The sequence below is a fragment of the Akebia trifoliata genome, chromosome 8, assembly GCF_017979445.1.
Source record: "Akebia trifoliata isolate Shusen 1 chromosome 8, ASM1797944v1, whole genome shotgun sequence".
Classification (NCBI taxonomy): Eukaryota; Viridiplantae; Streptophyta; class Magnoliopsida; order Ranunculales; family Lardizabalaceae; genus Akebia; species Akebia trifoliata.
The window spans coordinates 31,581,422-31,609,242 of NC_141382.1; the positions used below are offsets into that span (position 1 = coordinate 31,581,422).

Consider the following 27,821-nt stretch of genomic DNA (forward strand, 5'->3'; position numbering starts at 1 on the left):
CATCAATGATTTTGGGAGCACATAGTCTTTGTAATTGCATCAGCTCTGGAGAACTCCACTAATGCCGTTTCAGAGCTGAATTTCCTCTTTTTTCCATAGGATTGGCCCTATTCACCCATGAACCCAAACATGTCCTAAATAAACCATAATAAAGAAAAAAGAAAAGGAAAAAAGAAAATATGAAAGTTACAAAACAATGCATCAGCATCCATCAGCTCAATAAGAACTTGCCTCTTTTTCAACAACTTCATGGAAGGCATTTTAGTCGGGCTCTTTTGAAGGTGTTTGATCTTTATTGATAGAATTTATGGAGATAAAAAAAAAAAAACTGTCTTTTTCACATAAATGAATGGATGAAAACAAATTTTAGATAATCCCAGTAGTGCGATTGGGTTTAGTATATAAGCCCAATCCTAAAATAGAGAAGACTTTTATATCGTCTTTGATTATGTGCATCTTTTTGAAAGAAAAATGGTAAAAGAGAAAGAAGATATTTAGAATATATTGACCATTTGTATCTCTTACAGAAAGAGAGCACTAAGCTTCCTTTGTTAAGATGACATGAAATGTTGGGCAGTGGTGGTGGGTTCCATCCTCATTAGGAGGGCATGGGAATGAATGAAAGTTTAAAGATTGTTGCCCTTGGTTTAATAGAAAGCTAAAAAGCTGCATAATAGGTCTAGACATGAAGCATCAGTGAGGGTGATTTGAAGCAAATGAAAGAAATCGAATGTTAAAAACCAAAAGAAAGCTTAGTTTTATAGTATACATATATGCAAATAAAAGATCTAAAGATAAATTTTCTCAGGCATTGTACATGCATAGGAAGGAACTGTTCCAGTTCTCCTTTAATAAAAGGCTAATTATCTTTCTTTCTTTTTTTATTTAGATCCATCTTATGTATCTCGATAACTGTTCTTACTTGATATATATAATAGTACAACATCTTCCCCCAAAACCAGTGTATGTGGAAATATACCCATTTGGAAACATTTTCTTCTGTTCCATCTTTTTTCATTTTCCACCTCAGAATGGAACTGACTGCACCTTGCCTCATTTCCTGCAGATAAATGAAAGAATAAATGCATTAAGTTCTGATCAAGTTAAACGTTCATTCACGAAACTTGATTAATGTGTGCGTTTTGTGTATATGTTTGAGTGTCCAATAAATGATATTGAAACCTGTGATTCATATTATAACCACGATGATAAACTAAAGCCCACAAACTAAGCCAAAAGTCTCTAAGTAAGAACCATTTAATCATCACTTATTCAATTTCTACAAGTAGATTAAATAACTATACAGAAACATGGGAGATCTGAGTGCACACTTATTTCGATAGAATTAACGTTGCATTAAGTGTAATCAACACTTGCAAAGATGACAACAGATAGGGTTTTAAGACCATATGGTCCCCCACTAGAAGCATGGATGTAGGAAGTTCAGGATTGTCTTGGCTAACTAAGTTATTCAATAATATTTTAAAGACCAAAAACATGCACAGTGAAAGGAGAAAAAGGATCACAGTACCCTATATATAAGAATAAGGGATATTTCCAAAGTTGTATCAATCATCAAGGTATTGACCTTATGAGCCACACTACGAAAGTAAGAGAAATAGTGATTGAAAAAAGATTATGAAAAACAAATATATCAGAAACCAATTTTTATTTTTATATTTTATGATAAGTTGATTAACCATTGAGGCAATCTTTCTACTTAGACAAATGATAACTTGGAGAAAAGAGGAAAAATCTCCAAATGCTATTATTGACTTCAGAGAAAGCATATAAAAAGTATCTAGAGAGTTAATTTAGTGGGTATTGAAAAAGAAAAGAATCCCTGATGGATATATTGACATAATTAATAACACATATGAAGGCTAACTAGTAAGAGAGCAAAAGCAGAGATAAGGTTTCCAGTTATTAGTGGTTTACATCAAGGATCGGCTTTGAGTCTGTGTTTATATGCTCTAGATATAGATGAATTAATGTCTACAAAAAAAAGTTATAGATGAAGTAATTGGTCATATTCAAGAGGAATTACTACTGTATGCTATTTGTAGAGGATGTAGTACTAGTTGATGAGACTACAAAACATAGTCGATGAAAACTAGAATTATGAAGAGAGATGTTGAAGTCCGAGGGCTTGAACCAAGAATAAATATGAGGAGTGTATCTTTATCCAATAAAAATTGATGGTCTAGAAATACCTCGAAAAGACCATTTCCGCTATTTTGGATCTACGTAAGAATGGAAAGATTGAGGAAGACGTGCCACATAAAATCAGAATGAGATGGTTACAGGGGATGTGAGCTTGTGAAGTGCTATGTCACCAATCAAATTAGAATGAAAATTTCATAAAATAATAGTAAGACCAATTATGCTTTATGGAGATAAATGTAAGCATTACCAAGGAAGCTTAAAGGTGTCCTTCCACCACCCATTCTTAGAGCAGTTCGCAACTACTTTGTCCAGCCGCACAATAATCTCAGAAAATGTTGGCCTCACAACAGGTTCCGAGTCCCAACATTCTTCAATTAACCTGAACAAATTCCATACCAAAATTATTATTCAAATTCGTGTTAATAGGTAGACAAAGTAACAAAAAAAAATTACCTTAATACTTCAATAAGGATTTGTGTAGCATTCTCAAGAAACTTGAACAAAAGAAATATTAACCAAACCCTGGAATCATTAATGCCAATATAGAGATTCAACTTGGCTTTGGGTTACAATTTCAATATCCCAATAGCATTAATGTACCCAAGAGATCTTCACAAACGTTATAGAAAACAGGTCGAGAAGGAGAAATCCAACTAGAACGACAGGAAGAATCTCCAGGGCATAAAGTAACTCCAATGAACCTCAAAGAAATCAAGACAATTACAAGGAGATATATATAGTGGTTTTCGACACTCTAAACCCCTATCTCCTATCTCCTATCTTCTATCTTGACTACTTTTCAATAATATCTTGAAACCAACTTCTCAAGAGCCCTTGTTTTTCCTCTAGAAACCAATTTCTTTTCTTCTTTTGTGATTTCAATCATTTCTTGTTCTGACCTTTTAGGATGCAATTCACAATGCGGTTTACGGTACTGTTGACACCACTATTAGCAGAACAGCGCAGTGATTCTCTTGGACAGCATCATCCCCCCTCTGCCTGGAAGATACTTGAATTCAACAAGTGAAACACTTCAACCCTCATGTTGTGAGAGATTCATTAGATTGTCTTTGTTAGGCGTAAAAGCCATGGCTTCTCAAGAGCTCACTAGGTCCAGTCGAGCTCCTCTATTTTAGGGTAATGGGCTAGAGAAAACCGTCACTTTCAATCATCTCTATTGTAAGGGTTTGGGTTGGAGCCTGCTCCTCAATCCATCAATCCTTTGATAACCTTCTTTTAGGTTCTCACAATATGTCCTTAAGGATTTCAATATGACTTGACACTAAGTAAGTTCTACAAATAATACAAGAAGCTAGCTACTGAAATATTATATTTAAAAAACATTAAATCTTAATCATTAAATCATAATAAATCAAAACATTTGTCAAAGTTGAACACATTAAAGCCAAAAGTTGGTGAGCTAAACATTTAAAAAATAAGGTTAATTACTCTCTGAGATCTGGGGGGTAGCTTTTTGATTTGATCTTGAATGGTGGCCTCATTCCTTCTAAGCAAATCATTTTAGCAACGTCGTCTGGGGACTTCGGGTGGAAAGGCGGTACCCCTTCAATCATCTGAACACATTCAAACGAAGATAAAAAAATAAAAAAAAGGGAACAAATAGTTAAAAAACACCTATTTTCTTATAAACAGATCGAATTTGAATATGATTTGTGCATAATGTAATTGGTGGACAACATAGAATATCCATAGGCTACCAAATAAACTGGCAAAAGGTACAATAATAGAATCACTTTACCCTTTATGGGACGAACAGAAAAAATTGATTCAGTGCTGCAAGCTAAAGTGTAATGTTTTTCCAAAAACGTTGGCTCAAAATACAGTCATCATGTGTTTCTTAATGAGTGCAGGACATGTACATTCACACACCGTAAGTGCTCTTGGTGTGTAGATGTGGATGGGAAGAATAGATGGGTAGTGAAGTGCCAACTTAGCTAAGTGGTAAGACATGTGGAGTGTTGTTCCCACGTCCTAGGTTCAAACCCCCTTGAATCCAACTTCCTTTGCTAACCACTAACCCTATACCTATCAAAAAATAAAATAAAACAAAGAATAGAGGGGTGCTTCATGTATATTAATGTATTTTTGTGTATACGCCTTCAGTAAATTCTGCAAATGATTTATTACAAAATACTCATCTAACTTTGTATCAATTTTTTTAGACCAGGCCAATATTTTTCATTAGAAAAATTGCAAGTTCAAAAATATTTGAAGTTGAACAAACTTAATTTAAGCTTAGATACAACTCGCTCTTAATTATTTTGTAAAATCATGCCCAGATAATTGGGCAAGGGAACACAAGAAACAGAGAAATTATAATAGAAAAAGGAAGACACAAGCATACCTCATAAAGAATGAGACCAAAAGAGAATGCATCGACACTTCTATCGAATATTTCATCTTTATAGACCTCAGGTGCCACATACAAACCTGGAATAGATAAGAAAAAATCATTATCAAACTCATGGTTCAAAATCTCGTTTCAATCTGATGTTTCGGTTTTTTGAAAAACCAAAACATTTGATACAAACGATACATTATGTTGAATTTTTAAATAGAATCTTTCACATAAGACTATGGTCAAGGGACATGCCATTAGTTTCAAAACACTAGGCATCTCAAGTATTTACCAAAATACAGGTTTTCTATATGAATAATCGAGTCTTCCATAGAAGACCAAGGTCAAGGGCATGTTATATACAAATGCTTTCATCTTCTTAAGAAAAAAAGAAAAAAGAAAAAACATAAGAAGAAGAAGAATCATCGGTGACCTCTCTCTCTCTATTGCGAAAATAGTCACTTTGCTCCCCAAAATGACTCTGGTACTCGGGATACTACTACTACTTTTGAGACTTGGTAGATCTCCCTCTCGTGTAGCGTTTTCCTGACTTTGAAGCGATGTGAAATCCCGACCACCCTATAGAAATCAAATTCGTTGTCTACAGTATTGACGATTCTCCCACCTCATTCCCCTTGTGCTAGAAGGACTCTCGATAGAGGGGGCAGTTCCCGTCCCTTGGGCTCATCTGTTGCCGCTGCTATGAACCTTTGGAGCTTTCCTTGGTCGATCATGCCTTGGATGACGTGCTTTAACCTCCAGCAATCATCCGTTGGGTGGTCTTTGGCACTGTGGTATTCACAATATGGTTTTCCTAGTCTGCTTTGATATTTTGGGGGTGGTGGCATAAAGCTTGGGTCGTTCTTGATGTACTTGAGGATTTCGCAGGGTCTCCCAGTCAAGGGGTGAGAATCCTCCTTGATTTCTAAGAGTTTTGACCCTGAGTCTCTCACCCCCTCTTCTTCCCCGACCTTTTTTCTTCGTCCTTTCCTCTACCACCAGTTTCTATTTTGTCTGGCATTACGATACTCACTGTTGGTGATGCTTCCCATGCTCTGCTTTTTAGCGTCTCCTCCAAGGTAATGTACTTTTTAGTCATCACATATAGGTCATCTAATCTTTCTGGTGGTTCGATGATCAGTTCCTTATGTAACCTTGTGCCTTTATGACCGCGTTCATGTAAGCCTGGATTATCATATCGTCGTCAGGATTCTCCACTTGTAGAAGCTGGGTTCAGAATTGAGCCATAAAAGCAAGGATGTTCTCTCTATCCTCCTGCCTCAAGTAGAATAGTACGTTGATTTTGACCTTCTTGTGCCTGTTGTGAATGTACTGAGCCACAAACAGTTCCTCTAACTATTGGAAGTTCTCAACCGAGCCTGGGGGCAAGCCCTAGAACCACGTGATGGCTCTTGACCGCAAATTTTACGGGAACATCTTACGCGAGTGCATCGTTTCCTTGGTATAGAATCATGAGGTTCTTATAATGCATAACGTGTTCCATCGGATCTGTAGTTCCATCAAAAGAATCGAACTCGGGCATGTGGAACTTTCTAGGTGTCTTGGAGTTCTAGATTGCCTTCGTGAATGGCGACATCCTCAAATCCTTGACAACCGATTGAGCTAATCGTCCAACCTGCCCCTTCTGATTACGACATCTTTTTTTCGCCTCAACAGATCCTCTACTTCCCACAAGGTCAAGGTGTTGGGTGGCGTATTATATTCGTTGTTGTTCCGATCACCTTCGGCTCGGACTTCCGGGTCCTAACTCACGACTCGATGTCTAGCTCAGACTTTAGTTCCTCATTTTCCCTTCTAAGTGCTCGGATATCTCCAACTTGCCGCTCTATGCTCTGTTGAAACTCCGTTCCCATCTGTGCTAGCATGAGTTGGACGTTTCGGAGACTTCTTTGAGTTCCAGGGCTGCAGGGGCTTGCTCTTCTGTAGCAACGTCTGCCGCATCCCTGCAATCGTTGTTCCTAGTGCTCACCACAGGTACGTTGTGTCCCTTGTTCAAGATTTCCCACCGACAACACCAAATTGTAGAAGCAAAATATCGAATTTTCTCAAGATCCGCAAATGCTAGGGGAATTGATCTTTAGTCCTTTGGAGATCTCGTACCTGTTCTACAGAGCCTCTGATACCTAAGTTAGATCTCTGAGTAAAATATAAGAGTTTTCTCTCAAGACGATTTTCGTACCTTCGTGTGTTTATCCCCCTCCTATTTATAGGAGAGCTAGTTGATTTCTTGCACATTATCTCTCTTATCTCTTTTAATTTAGGGATCTGATTCATGTACGTCCTCTGGATAAAAGTCCTCCCTAGGTTTAAGCACTGAATCCCAAAAAATCAGGGGTTGGTGTTCTTTTTCTTCACAAAATGGCATTAATCCGGCCTTCCTTCAGATATCCTTTGTCGGATTATGTCCCAAGCACTTCCAAGCCAAAAGGTCAGATATATGTCGTTGGCTGATCTTTTGATTCGTTCGGGCATGTGGTACCATCCTCGGAGTCAATGATTTTTCCCCTCCACACAAACCATCAAGCTAGAAATTGATTCTACTTCCCAATAATTCAGGCTTCTTCCGTGACCTAAGCTCCAAGAATTATCATCACAAACCAAACCACAAAACCCAAGATCAAGTTGTTTTTCTTATTCATTGGAGAACATAAATTATGGGACGGAATTGATACCTCGACAAAGTTTCTCCCAACCAGTCTCCTCCCAAAAACTAATAATATTTCTTCTTCCAACCTTGAACCAAATATCTTGATTGATCTCTTCCTTCCCATAGAATTCCTCCCCAAAGTCCACAACCACCAAAAGATCTAACTCACCATCGTCACATGCAAACGAATTGCATGCAAACTTCTCAATGACTACTTTTCTCCAAAGTCTAGAATCATCATTTTCAAACTGCCACAACCATTTACCCAAACAAGCCAAATTCATCACCTTTTTTATTATACTAATTTTAAGTTCCAACTCCCTGCATTGCCTTCATGTAGCGATTTATATTAAAATGATTCTTTGATCTCATGGTCCTTCATTAAGACAATCTAGTAGTTGCTCTTGATGCATTTAACATGATCCTGCATCTTTTGTTTCTTTGCATCAATCTTTAATGTTTGTAGAAAACTATGCATTCGGATTACATCCAAACATTCTATTGTCACATTCATGCAATAAAATTAAGAACATCTCAGTAGAAAATAACCATGATGAAACTTGGCAGTCTTTTAAGAAGCCTAGAAGGGAAAGGGTCCAAGAAGAACACAATTCTGGATAGTTAAAGAAAATGCCCAACTCTATCTAGCATGAGAATAACAAAGAAGGCACCATTTTCTAGGGAAAAGGAAGTCCCAATCATGGCTTAAAGTCTCGGTCTTGAGGTATCTCTTGGTCAGTTGAAAAACAAGACATCTTGACTAGACACTACAAAGCAACTTGAGAAGAAATTCCAACATCTCATTCCAGTCATGACTTGAAACCAATACATCTTAAAGTCTCAGTCTTGAGGTATCTCTTGGTCAGTTGAAAAACAAGACATCTTGACTAGACATTACAAAGAAACTTGAGAAGAACTCCAATGTCTCATTCCAGTCAGACTTGAGACCAATACATCTTCTCAAGAACCATGGTCCCATCACTGAAGTGATCAAACTAATTCCCTCCATAAGATACAAGAATAGCATTTGTGAATAATGCTGGTCACAAATTCTTTTGAGCATCATTATTTGAATGACAACATTTATTTTTTACTGTCAAAAAGAAAAGATATCACTAATCATAGAAATTAATCCTGAAAATGTGTTGAGAAGCATGGATATTTATCCATAAACAATGAAGAACTTTTTTCTTTAGAAGTAAATGGTCTAAATAACAAAAGCACACAGTTTAGACATACATAAAAACTTACTTGAAGGGTCAATGTGAGCCCCTGCTCGTGCTAGTTTTGCTTTGTCGGGTGAAATTTTTGACAAATTCACCAAACCAAATCCCGCTACCTTCAGCTGGCCCGCACGATCCAACAAAATATTTCTGGCACCTTACCAAAACTTCAAATAGTAAAGAATAGTAATCACCCACAATGACTTTAAACTAAATTTCAATTTGCAACTGTTCTACCTATAGAAACTAACTCTTGTATTTGGTTATCTTACTTTGGCTTTAAATCACAATGAATAATTGGATCCGGTTTGCATTCGTGAAGATAATTCACTCCTCTGCATGCAAGAAAAAAAAACCAGGTAAGACATGTGCAATATTTTCATGGCAGGAAATTTGGATGTTCTAGAACAAACTGTAAGAGTTGTAGGTAAAAATATAGGCGATTACAAAAAGTCAAATCCTACAAAAAAAAAAAAAAAAAATGAAGAAAGAGGTCATAAACAAAGGATGTTTAAAATTTGTAGTTTGAAGAAAATGCTGCCATGCCTAGCAATATCAAGAGCATATCTTAGAGCTTTAGAGGGTGACAAACGCCCTTTCTTCTGAAGATAGCTTCCCAGGTCACCCTGATTCACCATAGGAGAAAAGTTAAAGAGTGTTGTTTATAATATAAATAGAAGCATGTTATTTATTTACATTTATCCAAATAATCATATAAGAGACAGTAGGACCTACAAGGAGATTGTGCTAAATTAGTCTCTTCAAACAATAGAGAATTTTGATAACAAAACAAAATAATATATTAAACAGCAACAACTTGTAAACCCGAAAAACTCTAAAAAAAATATGACAGACTACATAAAATGGTAAACTTCATATTTCTGGGACAAAGTAAACTATGAAACATCCATATTACAAAGAGGATAACAGCATGTTGACGAGGTCCAGGATAGCTCTAAAGACTCTTGATATATCTTTTACACATCTGCCTCAGGAAACATCGATTTGCCAACTCAGTGGCTAGAGAATGGTACTTAGGATCTTTCATTCTAGGGGATGACTCTGTCATCACAACATCTGTATTTTTCATCTTTTGATAAAACTCAATAAGTGATACAATGCACGTGTATTCATATAAATTAAAGATGATATTGCTTACTTTTGGATGGTATTCTGAAACAAGCATCATTGGCACATTTTGAGTGACAGCTCCAACAAACTGAACCACGTTAGGATGCCGAACCTTTTCTAACAACGTCAGCTCTTGTTTGAATGCATTTCTGCTCCAAAAATATACAAGAAAGAGGAAAAAGTCAAATCCTTATAACTGAATTAAAGTTCATAAACTAAATACCTTTAAACAGAACCATTAATGAAAATTTCAGAACAATGAACCAAAATTCTGATGAGAGGCAAACAACATAATTATTCAAACATAGTTGTTGAACTGAGAAAACTACCAATTTGCTTGAGAATGTGCAGTTTCCTCCTTGAAGAAATAGTTATATTTGACTCAAAGGTCTTTGCTATAGAAAGATGGATCATTCAGTCATATACCAAATAAGAAGAGAAACAGACTCCATATTTCAGAAATTAGTGACTGGTAAATAACTAAATAGATTATCCTTAAGCCACATTAAACACAATTCAACCATTGAGCATAGAGATTTTCAACCTCATGAAACTCAAGTTGCATTGGGTCACACTTTTGAGGACTTTAAAGGCTTTAGGATAACAGATTTTTTATTTTAAAAAAAGGTCACACTTTTGAGGACTTTAAAGGCTTTAGTACAACAGTTTTTTGATAAAAAAAATTCTGGAAACGTAAAAGATAAATTTCACGGAAAAGGGGGGAGGATCGAGATGACCAATCCCATAGAATCAGATCGGAAAACGCCGAAAGGGCAGATGGAAGGTTACCTGATCACAAAGAAATATTACAATCCCATTTCCAGCTACCCAAAATGTTTTCAAATCTCCTAAATTCCTTATAAATTTTACACCAAAAGAATATGAAACCTACAGTGATATGATCATTTCATATGATGATTGACTTTGAGTTTTCTGGAAATGAATTAGTTAGAGCATTGCTCTGGCAATGACGTATCACTAATCTCTAAATCACCACAAAATAGACTAAAAGACCTCTAAGGAACCTAATCTGCTTGACGGAATAATCCAAGAAAATAATAGTATCATCAGCAAATTGTAAATGGAATACTATCAGACCCATCGCATCCACCTTAAACCTAGATAATGACCCTAATGATGACTACTCTTCTCAGCATATTGTTAAGAGTTTCAGCCATTATAAGAAATAACATAGGAGAAAGAGGGTAGCCTTTTCTTAATCCTCTCGAGCTCTTGAAATAACCCATTAGACTCCCATTTACCAACCAAGAAAAGGACATTGAAGACACATTTCATGATTCATCCAATCCATTTTTTCGCAGATACCATATGACTCATCGTATATTTTAGACATACCCAACCCACATGATCATATGCATTTTCAATATCTTACAAATTACTATTGTAGTCCCCTTCTTCAGTCTAAGTTGATGCATTCATTGGCAATCAAAACTTAATCCAATATCTGTTCACAAAAGCTCCTTGTTCAGAGCCAATTATGCATTTCATGACCTCCTTGAGTTTTCCTGCTAGCAATTATGCCACTTTTTTTGCAAGTAAAAAAATTTCATTTACAAAGCTGGTTGAGGTAACCAGCAAAAGAAAGAACAAAAGAACAACCCACAAAATGGGTCAATTACATCTCCACAATACTACACACAGTAGCTACCTAGTGGAAGTACTTTCTATCATTGTCTCCTTCCTTCAACCAAGCCACCCTTGATTTCTATCTCCAGCTTATCTACTCCATGTCCGCAGCGCTTTGAAATTCCACTTTTAGGTTTGCTTTGGTCACTAGCTCATTGGTAGTTAACCCATCACCCTCCTTTTTATCAAGTCTTTTAATCTCTTTTATAAGATTTTTTTTTTTCGATTCAATTTGACCAAAAGCTCTTTGTTCCAATCCTTGAGTTTCTCTTTGAGAGACTTTAGGGTTTTTCCTATAGCTCACACCCGATTTGCCGAAGAAAGAGAAATAATTCCATCATTCAGCCAACTTATCCTGAAATTCCTGATGAGACAACCCCATGTTCTCAAATTTGAAAGGTTATGTTGGTTACCAATCCAACTTCTCGGATGATTAAGCAGTGGTTGGAGGCCTGGTTTGGAATTGAGAAAATCTTTATAGTGTTCTATCACATTCTTATCCGATCATTGTGATTTTTAGGACTTGGCTTCGGGGAGGACGATTGGTTGGGGTCGAGAAGCCAATGGTCTCTATGTTTTGGATTCATCTTCAACAACATCAACAGCTCCTCAGTCAGTTAGTCAGAGTATTTGTTTAAGCCAATCTTATCAGTCAATTTTCTTGTGGCATGCTTGCCCAAGTCATTTGTCTTTTCACTCTTTAAAAGTTCTATTTCCTTTATTGTTCAAGTCCATATCAGTTTCTAGTCTTCAATGTGAAGTCTATCAGTTCGCCAAGCATTATAAAATTTCTTTTTATCCAAGTAATAAAAGATCTCTTTCTGCTTTTATAATTATGTACATTGATGTATGGGGACCAGCTCCTATTACTGCTGATAGGGGATATAGATATTTCATTTCCTTTGTGGATGACTATAGCAGATACACTTGGACTTACCTGATCCGTACTAGAGAAGAAGTTCCTCTGCAGATAAAATTATTTCATAAGATGATTCAAACTCAGTTCGAAAAGTCTATAAATATATTCAGATTGAACAATGTCCATGAATACATCGAAGGAGAATTGAATCTATACATTGTAGAGCATGGGATTGTTCACCAAAGTTCTTGTGTGTACACCCCACAACAAAATGGTGTAGCTGAGAGAAAAAATATGCATCTTCTAAAAGTTGTTTGAAGACTACATATATCTATGTTTGTTCCTAAGAAATTATAGGGTAATACATTGCTTACGGCTACATATCTCATCAATCGTATGCCATTACGGGTCATCAACTTTCAGTCTCCTCTTCAGTTGTTAGTTTCAGGTCATCCTCTGTTCCATTTACCTCTATGTGTCTTTGGTTGTTTATGCTTCATTCATATCCTTGGTCCTAAACGTACAAAGTTAGATGCTAAAGTTATTCGAGGTGATACTCATTGACTCAAAAGGGATATTTGTGCTTGGATCCATCCACTGGAAAATGTTATGTCACTAGGGATGTCTCATTCTTTGAATCTACTCCGTACTATCATTCGAATGCCACTCTTCAGGAGGAGATGAGTATTGAAGGGTAGCAACATCAAATACCTTTGCTAGTTGTTGCTCCTCTACCAACTGATATATGTACCCGTTGTCTTCTATGCATATGTCAAAGAATTCATTAGATAAAAGGAAAGAGTTGCGAGTTTATTCCCGTTGTAAACGTCATAAGACAATACAACAAAAGACTCTCGCTGATCACACCAACTAGTTGGATTTTCTGGCACCAGGTAATAGTTATTTAGTCACTCCTAATAATTTTTCTAATCTTGATATACCCATTGTCTTGCGTAAGGGAACACAATCTTGCAATGTGCATCCTATTTCTAATCGCATTTCTTATTCCTCACTATCATCTACATATCATGCATCTATCTAGTCTATTTCTGTTGTTCTCATTCCTAACAGTGTTGCAAAAGCCTTAAAAACTCCTGAGTGGAAGAAGGCAATCCAAGAAGAAATGGACACTCTGTTATAGAATAATACATGGGAGTTAGTTGCTTTGCCAGAAGGAAAAAAACCAGTGGACTGCAAGTGGGTGTTCACTGTAAAACACAGAGCTAATGGCACAGTGGAAAGATACAAGGCAAGGCTTGTAGCTAAAGGGTATACTCAAACCCAAGTGATTACACAAAAACATTTGCTATAGTAGCCAAGATGAATACGATTAGAGTGTTATTCTTTCTAGCTGCAAATTTATCTTGGCATTTACATCAATTAAATGTGAAACATGCTTTCTTAAATGGAGAACTAGAAGAAGTGTACATGCATTCTCCTCCAAGGTTTCAAACCCTAGAAAGTGAAGGAAGGTTATGTAGATTGAAAAAATCAATTTATGGGTTGAAACAGTCACTCGGGGCATGGTCTCACAGATTTAGCAAAGTAGCAAAGCAAGTGGGATACACTCAGAGTTATGCAGATCACACTCTCTTTGTGAAAAGAGAGAATGAGTTCATCACATTGCCCCCACATGTCCTATACATACCAATAACACTCCCCCTCAAGTTGGAAAGTCCAACTTGGAACAAAAAACTAAAGGAAATAAACTAAAGAAACTATAAAAAATAAACTACTAAAGAAAAAAATAATAACACTCCCCCTCAAGCTGGAGCATAAATATCAAATAAATCCAACTTGGAGCAAATAAGATTGAAATGACTATAGTTAAGTGCCTTAGTGAACATATCTGCTAACTGATCTTCAGACTTCACGAACGGTGTACTAATTTCCCCACGTAAAACCTTGTCTTTGACAAAGTGACAATCTATCTCAATGTATTTTGTTAGCGTCATAAAACACTAGATTGGAAGCAATATGAATTGTAGCTTGATTATCACAGTATAATCGCATAGGAGTAGCTATCTTAACAGCCAATTCTTTGAGAAAATTGTTAACCCATGTCAGTTCACATGTCATAAGAGCAATTGCTCTATATTTTACCTTTGCACTAGACCTTGCAACCATATTTAGCTTCTTACTTCTCCAGGAAACCAAGTTTCTTTCCAAGAAAGTGCAATACCCAGATGTAGACCTCTTATTAGATGGAGAACCTGCCTAATCAGCATCAGTCCAAATGATCTTTGAACTTATATCACAAACCACGTCCTAGAGATCATTTAAGAAATCAAAGGATCCAAACAACAACTTCCCAATGTGGAACCCTTGGCTTTTCCATAAGCTGACTCACTACATTTACTGCAAAAGAAATATCTGGACAAGTGATAGTCAAATAATTGAATTTATCAACTAGTCTTCTGTATTTTCTTGGATCATCAAACAATTCTTCACTGTCTACTATCAACTTTGAATTAGGGTCCATTGGGGTGTCCATAGGTTTACTTCCCAATATACATTTCTCATCAAGCAGATAAAGAACATATTTTCTTAGAGCCAGGTTAATACCTTTCTTGGATCTCGCAACTTCTCTCCCTAAGAAATAACGCAACTTGTCAAGATCTTTTGTCTGAAACTGTGTCTGAAGGAAGGCTTTCAGCTCCTCTATTCCATTAGTATCATCACTTGAGATGACTATATCATCAACGTAAATTACTATAATGATAGTCCCTGATGAACTGAAGCAAACAAACACAAAATGATCTGTCTTACACTGTTTCAACCCAAATTGAACTACTACCTCACTGAATCTCCCAAACCAAGCTCGTGGAAACTGTTTTAGGCCATAAATGACCTTTTTCAACTTACACACGATGTCAGATTCCCCCTGAGTAACAAAACTAGGAGGTTGCTCCACGTACACATCCTACTCCAAATCACCATTCAAAAATACATTCTTAATGTCCAGTTGACATAAGAGCTACTGAAAGTGGGCAGCCAAAGGATAAAAAGTTTCTAAGTAGTCCACACCATAAGTCTAAGTATAGCCTTTGGCCACAAGACAGGCCTTCAACTGCTCAACAGACCCATTAGGCAAATACTTCACCACATACACCCAACGACAACCAACAGTGCGCATACCAGTAGGTAAGGACACTAACTCCCAAGTACAATTCTGATGAAGAGCATCTATCTCAACCTCCATAACCTGTATCCAACCTGAATGAGACAAAACATCTTGTACACTACTAGGAATAGACACAAAAGAAAGAGCATAAACGAAACTACGATACGAACCAGACAGATGAGATAAAGAAACAAACTTAGAAATGGGGTACTTAGTACAATGACGAGTGCATTTCCTTTGTGCAATAGAAAGATCAAAATCAGAAGAAGTACTAGATACCTGATCTGCAGACTGTGAAGACGATAGTAAGGTATCTGCATCTGGAGGAGGGTAGGGATTTGAAGTTGTCAGTTGCTTTCTATGACCATAAGTGAGTGGAAATGGAACAATGGGAGATAAATTAGTCACAGGAAGAGGAAGACCAAACAAAAGATCATCATATTATACTGGATCTGTAAAATATGATACAGAATCAAAAAAATGTAACATATGCACTAACATAAATACGACGGACTGAAGGATCATAGCAACAATAACCTTTCTGGGTACGAGAGTAACCAAAAAATACACACTTTACCGAATGTGAATCAAACTTATCAAAACCAGGAGACGACTGATGAACAAACGAGACAAAACCAAAGGTCCATGAAGATAAGGAAAATAAAGTACTCGAAGGAAACAAAACAAAATGAGGAGACTGACCATCAAGAACAAACATGGGCATACGATTAATCAAATAACATGTTCTAAGAATCGCATCCCCCTTAGTAAAGTTTGGGAACGTGCATCTGAAACATCAGAAAGTGCAACTTCAAGAAGGTGCTGATTTTTACGTTCAGCAATACTATTTTGTTGAAGGGTACGTATACAAGAAGTTTGATGAATAATACCAAAGTATGAAAGATAGTCATTCAAAGGTCCAGAATCATTCTTTAGCATTATCACTGCGAAACAACTTGATTTGTACACCGAACTGAGTTTGAATTTCAGTATGAAACAATTTAACAATAGAAAATAACTCAGAATGATCTTTCATTAAATAAGGCCAAGTCATTCTTGAAAAATCATCTATAAAAGTAACAAAATACTGAAACCCACAACAGGAAACAATCCTATAAGGACCCCAAATATCAGAATGAATTAGATTAAACTGACTCGATACTCTAATAACAGACCTAGATGGATAAGAAACACAATGTTTAGCTAACTAACATGACTAACAATCTAAAACAAAAATATGACTCAAAGTAGGAACCATCTTTTTTAAAGAGTGGAATGAAGGATGACCAAGTTAACAATGTCATTGTTGCAGAGTGATTGTGGCATGAAGAGCAGGCGAACCTCCACCACCATCCAAATAGTAGAGACCTCCAGATTCATATCCCCCACGAATCGTCCTCTTCTTCTTTAGATCCTAAAAACACAATATGATGGGTAAAACGTCATGGGACGATGAAGATATTGAGTTAACTTACTAATGGACATTAAATTGAAAGGAAATTTAGGGACATATAGTACAAAAGATAAAGAAAGAGTAGAACAGGGAATGACAGTTCCAATACCACAAACCCTAGAGTAGTACTGTCAGCAAGAGTTACAAACTAAGACGAAGAAGAAGAATGTTGAATGGATGAAAACACACCTGATGACTCAGTCATTTGATCTAACGCCCCTAAATCAATGACCCAAGGGGATGAAGATGAAACAAAACAGGATATACCTAAGTGAGCTAGAGTCGCAATGTTGGAGGACAAGGCACCAGGTTGAGGAGGATAAAGTAACTTGGAATACTCATTACGAGAGAAAGTAACCATATTTGCATGGGAAGCCACCTGATGAGGAAGATCACCAGAACCACCATCATTAATGTCACTAGAAATAATCTGATTGGCCCAGTTTGTGGGCTGACCATGTAAATTCCAATAGAAATCCATAGAGTGACCATCAAGTCCACAATGGGTACACTTCTTGGGCGCACCATGACCACGACCCCTACTAGAATCACGACTCCTTCCACGGCTTCCACCACAATTACCACAATACCCACGACTACCACCACGGTCAATATTACGGCCACGATCACGATCTGTACTTCCCGAGACAGTCAATACTAATCGGTCAGATTCAAACACCAATGATGTAGAACCAAAATCACCAATAAAAGCTCTTTGAAGGTGAGAAAAAACTTCAATAAATGAAGCAACTCTTTACTAGTCAAAATCTGAGATTTAACAGAATTATACTCAGATTTCAAATCAGAAAGAAAATGAACAACATCCATCTCTTCCTGCTGTCGACGTAGTATGGCCAAATCAGTAGTAAGGAGTTGATATACACTGAGTTCGTTCTGTATATTTTGAAGACGAGAGTAATATGCTAGTAAACTTTGATCATTTTGCTGAACGGAAAAGAATTCTTTAGCTAACTGATAAATCTGAGAAATATTATTCGCTCCAGAATACATCTTGTCAACCTGAATCCAAATCTCCTTAGTAGAAGATAGGAACATCAAGTTGACACCAATGGTGGAATCCATACAATTCCACAACCACGTCATAATCTAAGCATTTTCCTGAACCCATTCAGAGTAGTGAGGATCGTCAATCTTAGGAGAATCATCTTTTAGATACTTCAACTTTCCCTTGGCAGTAAGGAACACCGCAACAAATTTCGACCAAGGGATAAAATTATCTCCATTGATCGAGGTCATCTGAAGATTAAAGAACTCAAGAGGAGATAGAACGTTGGAATTCATCTCCATTAGAAATCACTCCACAGTAAATAGATCTCACCAAATAAACTAGATCTGAAATACTAATCAGATTTGTTTTTTTTTTTTTTTTTGATAAATCACGAATATTCTGATAGTGGATCTGAACCTCCTAGGGAAAAGCACACCACCAAACCACAACTTACACCACCAAACTACAAAACACCAACTTTAAGCATACTCACATGTTGTGAGTATTCACCAACTAGAAGATTAAAACCCTAGGTTCCAATCAAAAGCCTTAGATTTTAATACCAAGTAAATCAAAGAAGAAGAAGAAAGGGAAATAAGAAGAGAAGAGTAGGTTCTCAAACTTCAAATCTAAACTTTATTCTGATACCATGTTATTGTTTAGAAGAGAAAATGAGATTTAGAGGAGAAGTATTGAAAGAAACTCAATAGAAAAAATATATTTTATGAGCCTCCTATCTTATATTTATATAAAAAAATTAGGACTACACTAAGTGGGACATGTGGAAATGGAAAAGACCAATTTGCCTCCACACATTCTATACATAAAAATAACAAATTTTTTTAGAACGGATGACAAATAAAACAAAAGAACTTATTCTCTAAATAATATTTTAGTTATACAGAAAAGTTCCACGTCTTGTTAGCTTAGATAGTTGGCATCCATAGAAAAAAGAAATGAAAACATCAATCAAGAATAAAAATACGAAGAAATATGACACATTAATCCAATCTAATGTCATGTAAAGCATTTTAAGAATTTACATAGAATATAAATACTCTGATAAAATCCTTTTTAAAGATGAAGCAGATAGAAAACAAGATAAGAAAGAATGTGTTGAGTAGGTACATGATATCTAGGTCTGAATAGCTGTCCTTATCAAGTATTTTTACAGCAACTTTGGTCCCATTCCATTTAGCCACTTGGTATGAGCCCTGTATAAGGAAATAAAATAAAATAAATGTCCACAATCAACCCTTAAATAGCAAATTTATTTCTGAGGAAGCATCAATGGAAGAAAAAATGGATTCTAAAAGGGAATTGCTACACCCTATAAAGCTATTACTGCAAACTTGCAAGCATGCCTAGAAGATTCAAGAAAATAAATCTACCCTTACTATGATGGACATGATGTCTACAGAACAAAACAACGGTAATGCAAACCAAACATTGCCTATATTGGAGTAACACGTGGCTCTCAGGTATTTTCATTTCTAAGCAAGAACCGATCTAAACATGCAACACAAAATTTCTCAAACAAATAAGATGGATCCACAATAATTTCCAACTGTTCATGTAGTATGGCTGCCATAATGATCTTTAAAAGGACTTTTGAAATAAAAAGGAAAATGAAGGAGTAGTTTTGTATAAGCTGACCCCACATCCCCTTTAAGTTGTATGCTGCACTAAAAGAATCAATACACCGCTAAGAGATTCATTCAAGAACAACAAGAAAGTTTTAAAGAGCCCATTGACAGTCATTATAAACAAAGAACTTTATAATTCACTGATGAAGATAAGTTTAGTTCAGTTACAAAGACTCATAGTTTCTTTATACAGGTGGATCTAGAAAGACTCAACCCTATAATCATGGTTTCTTCTAAAAAGGTCAGTAGTCTTTGTTGGACATTTATTGAATTCCAACACCCCAAAGACCACAAACGTATGGCCTTCATTGATTTCATTTTTGTTAGCTTTTTTCCTCAAATTTTCCAATTAAAATTTAGTACGTAATTATTAATAACAGAAAATATATTAAATTAGGAGATAGATGCACATGGAGGGGAAAACATTCCAGTAAAAAAACAATGCAGTGAACATGAATAAGGCAATACACCAACATATCTGTAAAAGAGCTATCCAATGGAGACCATGGGAATAATCTCAGCACGTGAACCTATTCTATCTTAGGAGGAAATCTTCTTGTTTAACGTCTTCACATTCCGTCAAAGGCAATGACCAGTATAAAGCACCCAAGTTCCCTTTCTCGAATAAAATCCTTATAATAAAAAAAAACAGATCTCCTTAGTAATCTTCAAGGGTATTTTCAAAAATGTACTCAATTAAATACTTCCGTAATCCCCGACAAAGAGCATATGGAACAATCTCCCAAATCCTTTCCTCTTAAAAGGCTCTTTTGACCAAGAAGCCAAAAAAAATTTATGCCCCTGAGGGATATATATATTTTTTTAATGGTCTCTAAGGGACCCATTCAATGCTGAAAAGATAAAATAAAAAACCAAGCCTCCTAAGCTAGGTCACAATGAAGGAAAAGATAATTTTCCCTTATTCGAATTTGCACATCACACATTATTCAAAATCATCAGTCTATGATGATAAGGTGATTCACAGACTATAGAAACTTTCAATAATTAAAATAAAAATATTTTTCTACCTGAAATATATAGTATAAATATATCATGTTACCATTAGGATAGTGGATTGAAACTTGGAATTTGATTGTGGATTTGAAACTTGAAATTTAAAAATGTGCAATGGTTACCCAAATTCTTTCTATTTTCTAAAATTGAGTATTATATATGTTATTTTATCTACTTAAAAGTTCCATGCACATGAAGTTTATGCCTCGAGGTGCTGGCAAGCTGAACGCCTCACCTCACACCTCAAAGTCTGAAAATGTTTGAAAAAACAGTTCTCTTGAAACTGCTATGATACTAGGTTTGATAATTGACAATACAAAACAACTTTGAAACTCCACCAATCAACCAAAAGTGAAGCAAACAAGAGCTTGCCTTTGAAATACCATCACCCTTTCGAATTTGAAGCTCTAATGGATTAAGTTCGTACTCTGGAACTTCTCGAGGATTTGAAACAACCATTGGTGTCTTTCTTGTTTTCTGAAGACAGATATTTGGAATATTTAACAAGAAAAAAAAAATCAATATTTTCAAAAAAGGCATCAACTTAATCCATCTCAAAAATGTAATAACATTGAGATTTTACCGGAACTTTGGCTCCTCGAGCCTTCAATATATTGTAAACTTCGACATTTCCATAGTACTTAGCATCAACAGCAGCCTGTCACACCAGAACATTGTGAATTACAAAAGATAAAAAAGTGGCAATTGTACTTATCTTACTTATCAATCAAGAATTAAAGAAAACCAATGTGATGGCATATTTAAGGGCCAAGGGCCAAAAGTGACCACTACATCATATAAATTATTTTTTTGACAAGTAAGCCAGTCTTGAACCCCCGACCTCAAAGTTGTTTTGCAATGTGTCAAAGCAACTGAGCTATGGGTCTAACCCAACTTCATATAAAATTTTATATGTGGAGCTTGAACATTTTCTAGGAAGTGGACTTAATGCACAATCTTCTTCTCATATTTATATACAGTGAAATAGTTTCTTGTATTGAATATTAATCGCCAAGGTTTAAGAAAATGCAAGGAAAATAGAGTGGCTACAAAGAGTTTGTAAAATAGGAATTGAAGTGTTTCTTTCCACTTAATGAAATACTAAAACAATGCAGTATGTATTTGTTAACGAAAATAATACAATAAGTTGTGAAAAACCATGTTATGTGGCAGGCTCCAAAAACTAAGAAATTTGACTAGTGCTAATTTAAGCAACCTAAAGGCCTGGTTTATATCACACAGCTCAAAGAGCATTCTCTGGAATTAATACCGTTGGAATCCCGCTAGACAATTAAGTAGGAAACTAAAAGCTGCCAAACAACCAATTTCTTAATTCTGTCAATAAAAATTTAGATTTTCCACAAAATCTTGAATCTAGTAAATGACCAGATGAAAAGTTTGCAGCATTCAAGATAGATTGACTGAGTCAAGTTACTACAAACATTACATAGGGCTGAGAGGGAGTGTTGAAACACCGCATTCCAAGAAATATTAGGGAGCAGAAGCAGAGAAAACAGGGACTAGATTTCTACAACTAATGCAATGATGAAAATGTGGGAATAAATGAACTGAACTCTATCCTAGTTAGTTTAATGATGACACAATGGCTAGCTATTTATATTTTATAGCAACATATCTAGAAGCTCTCCATACATTCACTATTCAAGAAGAAACATTCCTGAAAAATGATCCCTAACCGCAAAAACATATCTATAAGACTGTTACAATGTATCCTTATGTATGGCAAATCCCTACCATTTTTGTTGCCTCCATTAGCAAAATAAACATTCCTGAAAAATAATGCCAAACCACAAAAACATATCCATAAGACTGTTATAATGTATCCTTATGTATGGAAAATCCCTATCATTTTAGTTGCCACCATTGGCTAATCATCATCTTAATAGTTAATGTAGCCTAGGGCTTTGAAGTAAATCCTAAACAACAATCAAATAAATTCAAGGAACAAGAAGAATATTGCAAAAGTAAACCATAGTATTTAATTTACCACCCCAATCCTTGCAAAACTGATCTTGGGTACTACCAAGTATTACTTGTCTACAACTTGACACCCTAGTTAACGCTCCCATAACTTTAGCGTCTAGGTGATTTAATGTTGCATTCATGGTTTATTAAGTTGAGGGATGCATTCTTGTATTTTCTTGTCATTAAAAGTATGCACAATAAAGTCGTAACATGTTCCTGCTCCTATTACTCCTGTCATTCCTCTGGATGCTTCCACAGATGCTCAAATCTTTATTTATGAGAGCAGACGATAGTGTATCGCTGTCCCTACTAGACACAGTTCTTCTCATGCTACAGCCAGCCATATCTCAGTTGCCATCTTCTACTGCAGTTCATACTCCTTCATCTGGCAGTTCTGGTAGGGACTGCCTATAGCCTTACAAAAAGGTACCCGCATGTGCACTAAAAACCCTATGGCTGATTTTGTTTCTCTTCATTGTGTGTCCCCTACCTTTCAGCGTTTTGTTGTCTCATTGTCTATTGTTTCTATCTTTACTTCATATACATAGGCCTCGTCTTCCCCTAGGTGGAAGTTGGCTATGGATGAGGAGATGGCTACTCTTCGTAATAATCGTACATGGGACTTTGCTCCATTTCCTCCGGGAAAATAGACTGTTGGTTGTTGAGTGGTTAAAGGCAAGTTTGTCTACAAAAGGGTATACTTAGACATTTGGAGTGGATTATTTTGAGACCTTTTCATTGGTGGCTCAGCTGAACTCTACTAGAGTTCTTATTTCTATATATCAACTGGATATAAAAAATGTCTTCCTACATCGGGACTTGCAAGAAGAGATTTATATGAACCAACCTCCTAGGTATAGTACTTCTGATCAGACTGATTTGGTGTATCGTATGTGGAAAACTATCTATAGGTTAAAGCAGTCACCTAGAGAATGATTTCATAAGTTCAGTTTTGTTGTGTTCAGTTATGATTTTTCATGCTCCACTTTTGATCACTTTGTTATACTATCCTGCATTGGTGTAACTATTCTGATTGTGTATGTGGATGATATTATTATCACCAAGAGTGACTCTACAGGTATCTCATATTTGAAGGCCCAATTGTCACAATTTCATACTAAAAATCTGGGTCTTCTCCGCTATTTTCTTGGGATCGAGGTTGCCCGTTCCAAGATTGGAATCTTTTTCGGTAGGATCCTGTTTGAGACAGGCATACTGTACTCTAAGCCTGTTGATACTCCTATGGATCCGGTTATTAAGCTTGATGTTGAACAGGGGGAGGTTTATGTTGATGTTGGTCACTAACATCAGTTAGTTGGGAAGCTGATTAATCTTACCATTACTCATCCAAATATTGCCTTTGTTTTTGGGTTAGTTAGTCAATTTAAGCATACACCACGACAACCACATTGGGATGCAGTGTTTTGAATTCTACATTATCTGAAGGGTTCAAAAAGTTAAGGAGTAATCTATCGGCTATCACAAACTTTAGCTGTCAGTGGTTTCTTTAATGTTGATTGGGCAAGTTGTCGTACAGATCACCAGTCTACTCCAAGTTATTACACATTTGGTTGTGGCAATTTAATGATTTGGCATAGTAAGAAGCAGAATGTTGTTACTCCAATCTCGAAACAGAATATAGAATTATGGCTCACACTGCATGTGAGATTCCTTCTCCAATGTCTATGTGTTGCGACACTTAGGCTACCAATTACATTGCTAGCAACCCAATTTTTCATGAGTGGACAAATAGCATTGAGGTTGATTACTATTTTATTCGTGATATGGTGTTGACAAAGCATCAAGTTAGATAATCAGTTTGGGGATATTGCAAAGATTGTGCCTAGGAGTTCTTTTCCTATTTTTTGTACCAAGCGGGGCAAGTTTGATTTGTATGTTCCAACTTGAGGGAGAATGTTATAGTTCTTATTTTTACTTCTGATATCTGATTGATTGGATTTAGTAGCCAATCGATCAGACGTCATCGGTTATGTTTTTGTTCAACTTCGTTTTTGTTGCTATATGTATGTATGCATGTATATATGTGTGTGTGTATTTGCGCGCATGGGTGCATGTATATCATTGAGGAGACCCAAACAAGGTTGACTCTCTTTCTCTCTTTCATCTTTTTCATTTTTTCTCTTCTCTTCTCTAACCCTAACCCAAAAATCACATTTCTCATAGAAGCAATTTTAGGGTTTTCTTCCAAGTACAGACTTGCACTAGCTGAAATTACAGGCTCATTGAACTATTATCCACAAAGTTATAGTCCTTCAAAAAAAAAAAATTAATTAACACTCATTGAGATTTTTTTTTTTTTTTTTTTTGTGTTGCAATAACATCAATCTTGTATGCCTTATCCCAAGTATTAGGGTTGACAATATGAATCATATTATGCTGATCCACTCTGTCTTGAACCATATATTACTTCAAGGCACGTACCTTCATATTATTTTCTTACTTCCTTCATCGACATAATTCTGCCCTTGTTTTATTCACTATTTGAGCTTTCACCTAACTAGTGTGGTAAGGGTTCTTCTTTGTACATGCCCAAACTATCACATGCGAGTTTTCTTTATGTTATCTCTTATGTAGGTGATTCCTAAATTTTCTCAAATATACTCATGCCAAATTTTGCCTTTCCTAGTCTAAGGCCATGAAGGAGATCAAGCATGAATGCTCAGCAAATGACATGAAACTCATTTTTTATCATCTTCTTTTGCATTGTCCCATTGCTCAACGAATTTAGGGGCACTTTTTGTAGATGTTTGGAGTTGCTGGCTGTTCTCCATCTTCAGTGCAACCTCTTTTCCATTCTTGGCTACCATGGGATTCAGGTTTTTTGTCGGCAAAGCAACTATTATGGAGATTTACACTGTTTGCAATCTATTGGGGGTTATGGAAGGAGAGGAATAGAAGGATTTTTGAAGACAAAGTGACTATCGTTACTGATTTAGTACTCTGTTTTGGGGTTTTTGCTTTACTGGTTAAGGAGTTTAGGGTATGTAGATGGAATTGTGTAAGGGGTCTAGAAATGTTTGTCCCTTGGGTTTGGTCATCTCGACTACCGTTCTCTTCTTAGTATAATTCTCTTTATCTATCAATAAAAGAGATTTTTAATTGTTGATCTCAACATTTGAACATGAAACATCGAGATGAACAATTCAAATTGTTGAGATCGAAAATTTGAATTTTTGATCTCAACAATTTGAATTTGCCATGTTATTGAGGTGAAGGGGCAGAAAGAAAGAAATATTTTAGAAATGCATCCTCCCACAGGGTCTATTAAGTAATTTTCCCTAACAAGTAAATGAATCAATGAAGTTCTTATATAATTCGTGGAAGGGAAATGTTGAATGGTACAAATCATATTCCCTATATGTTAATGCTGAAAGATACCAAATCCAACACGAATTCAAAACCAGTAAACACATAAGAATAAGAATGTGTGAAAAGGAAGGGAAAGAATATCGAATATACCGTACTCCCCCACCGATCACGAGCATCTATGTTGGCCTTACGACTCAGCAATAGCTTAACGACCTCGACATGTCCCTCACAAGCTGCAATGTGTAAAGCAGTCCTCCCATCTAAATCAATACTATTTACGTCGAGACCCTCTTTAAGCAAATCCTCCACTCCCTTCACATCCCCTTGGGAGGCCATAAACAACAGTTGCATCGTCGAATCAAGATTCTCTGGAACTGACAATTCATCTGTGACGGGGCTCCGATGGTTCGGATCAAGAGAAGATTGCCGACCCAAACTGAATCGCAAGGTATTTCTTCGCGGATCGAGTGAAGTCTGCCGAGTGAATATAAATTTACCACTCTTCCTTAACGATCCCGTCGAGAACTGTCGCGAGATCCCTCGCTTCAGCTGGGCGGCAATGTCCATTTTTCTCAATTGGAGTTCTCAATCCAAGCCCCCGATTTTGACAAGTTATCAAAGATGAACATTCATCGTCACTGAAATTAATCCAAATTATCCCTCTGATTTCAACAAAAGCAGCTAAATTAAATCGATTGAAGACTCGAAAAAATCAAGAACCTTGGTTTCAAATAAAATTAAGGTGAAACAGGGGAATTGAGAGCTCGATCGAGAGCTCTAGAAGCCCTCAAGTTCGAGCGATCTACGATGAATCAAGTCATGGAGAATGAAATCCGAAATCAGAGATCAAAGATCCGAGATTGGAGATAGAAGACTCGATCGACAGTTTTGAGAGAAATGAGGGCAAACGTTAATATGCAGAGATTGTTGCAGAAGGAATGGCTTTGAAAAAAGTATTCCCACATTCACACAACACTTTGTCCGAAAAAACTGCAATAGCTAGCAGTTGAGAGAAATTTAGCTGGATAACGTTAGGCAGTTAACGGATCGGATCGGATCGGATCGGACACATATTCGAACCATTCCAATTCGGAAAATTTGGATCTGGATCTGATTTGATAATTTATCGGATTAGTTTTCTCCTGTTCTGAATCCTGAATCCTGTTAAGAGAGAAAGCCAATTCCAATCAAATGAGAGAAATTCACCAACTGCAAGAGATATCGAAATTATCAAAATATTTGCCATATCACATTTTCTTTATCATTGTATTTTATATTAAAATATTTTAAATATAATTTAGTTTAGGCATTTACGGTAAGGGTAAAATTTGTATTTCATGCTATAAATTTTAATTATCCACAAATTAACTTAATCACATTTTTAACAATTTTGTAAATAGTTTGAAATGTGCATTATTGTTCCAATTAATAACATAATTTCATCTTATAAAAAATACCATGATTTAATAATTTATCATTATATAAATTATATTAAATATTTTATTTAAATATTAAACTTCGTTGTTTATATTTATTAGCACGATATCTTTTTTAAGATTAAAATAATAAAATAGGAAAGACAATCAAATTGAAAAGATATCACTGAAAATGAGAAGAAAAGAAAATATATTATATAAAATTGACGAATTCAAATCCCATACACCCAAGGTGGAGAATTGAAACTCTCTTCTCACACCTCAATAGAGTATCCTTAAGACATAATTTAAAGAACTAAAGTATAAAATAGCTCATTTTCATAATTACCTTGAATTGTAACTTACGTGTTATTAGTTGAAGTGTGTGGGAAAAGTTTAAATCCTCCACATTGGGTGTACATGATCTAAACTCAAAATTAAAGAAGATATTAATGAAAAAAAAGGAAAAAGATAATAAAATTAAAGATTATCCGAGAGAGAGATACATGTGCGATTATTGAATCTAAACTCCTCTTCATGAGAGATAAATTTGGAAAGACACACAATATGTTATTATATCAAAATTTTTAAATAAAAAAAAAAAAAAAAAAAAAAAGGGTCATTCGTATTTTTATTGGTTAGTTTGGGCCTGATCCTCTTTCTATGCGATTGGTCTCAGATTAATCCGATCCGGTCCAGACCCGAGCATGACAGACAAAGTCTGGCTCCCCTCTTAACCTCACGGGGCTGCCATTGACTTTAAGACAAATATGCACCCAACAATCTGTCGG

The 27,821-nt window shown here is 35.9% G+C and overlaps 1 protein-coding gene across 3 annotated transcripts; it reads right to left on the reverse strand.

The window, feature by feature from the left end:
- Positions 1–733: 733 nt before the first annotated feature.
- On the reverse strand, positions 734–26,612 carry LOC147396519 (integrin-linked protein kinase 1-like). Of its 3 annotated transcripts, XM_086451222.1 has the most exons (12): positions 25,766–26,612; positions 20,883–20,957; positions 20,672–20,776; positions 18,768–18,853; positions 9,576–9,696; positions 8,963–9,042; positions 8,689–8,751; positions 8,445–8,566; positions 4,532–4,617; positions 3,616–3,740; positions 2,414–2,545; positions 734–1,060 (listed from the first exon to the last, which is right to left on the reverse strand). In XM_086451222.1, the coding sequence occupies exons 1-12, from the start codon at positions 26,180–26,182 to the stop codon at positions 1,054–1,056; spliced, it is 1,419 nt and encodes a 472-aa protein (XP_086307348.1). In that variant the 5' UTR covers positions 26,183–26,612; the 3' UTR covers positions 734–1,053. The 3 variants fall into 3 exon arrangements, with proteins under 3 accessions (XP_086307348.1, XP_086307350.1, XP_086307349.1); XM_086451224.1 differs by lacking the exon at positions 20,672–20,776; XM_086451223.1 differs by lacking the exon at positions 734–1,060 and having other exon boundaries at positions 2,410–2,545.
- Between the last annotated feature and the right edge of the window lie 1,209 nt (positions 26,613–27,821).

What these genes read in the sequence shown, in the direction of transcription:
- LOC147396519 (XM_086451222.1), bottom strand. Translation starts at nt 26,182, where the DNA reads ATGGACATTGCCGCCCAGCTGAAGCGAGGGATCTCGCGACAGTTCTCG. An exon ending in GTGATCGGTGGGGGAGTACG is followed by an intron (nt 20,958 to 25,765) that starts GTATATTCGATA and finishes CTGGTGTGACAG; the next exon opens with GCTGCTGTTGATGCTAAGTA. An exon ending in TATGCTCTTGATATTGCTAG is followed by an intron (nt 8,752 to 8,962) that starts GCATGGCAGCAT and finishes TCTTGCATGCAG; the next exon opens with AGGAGTGAATTATCTTCACG.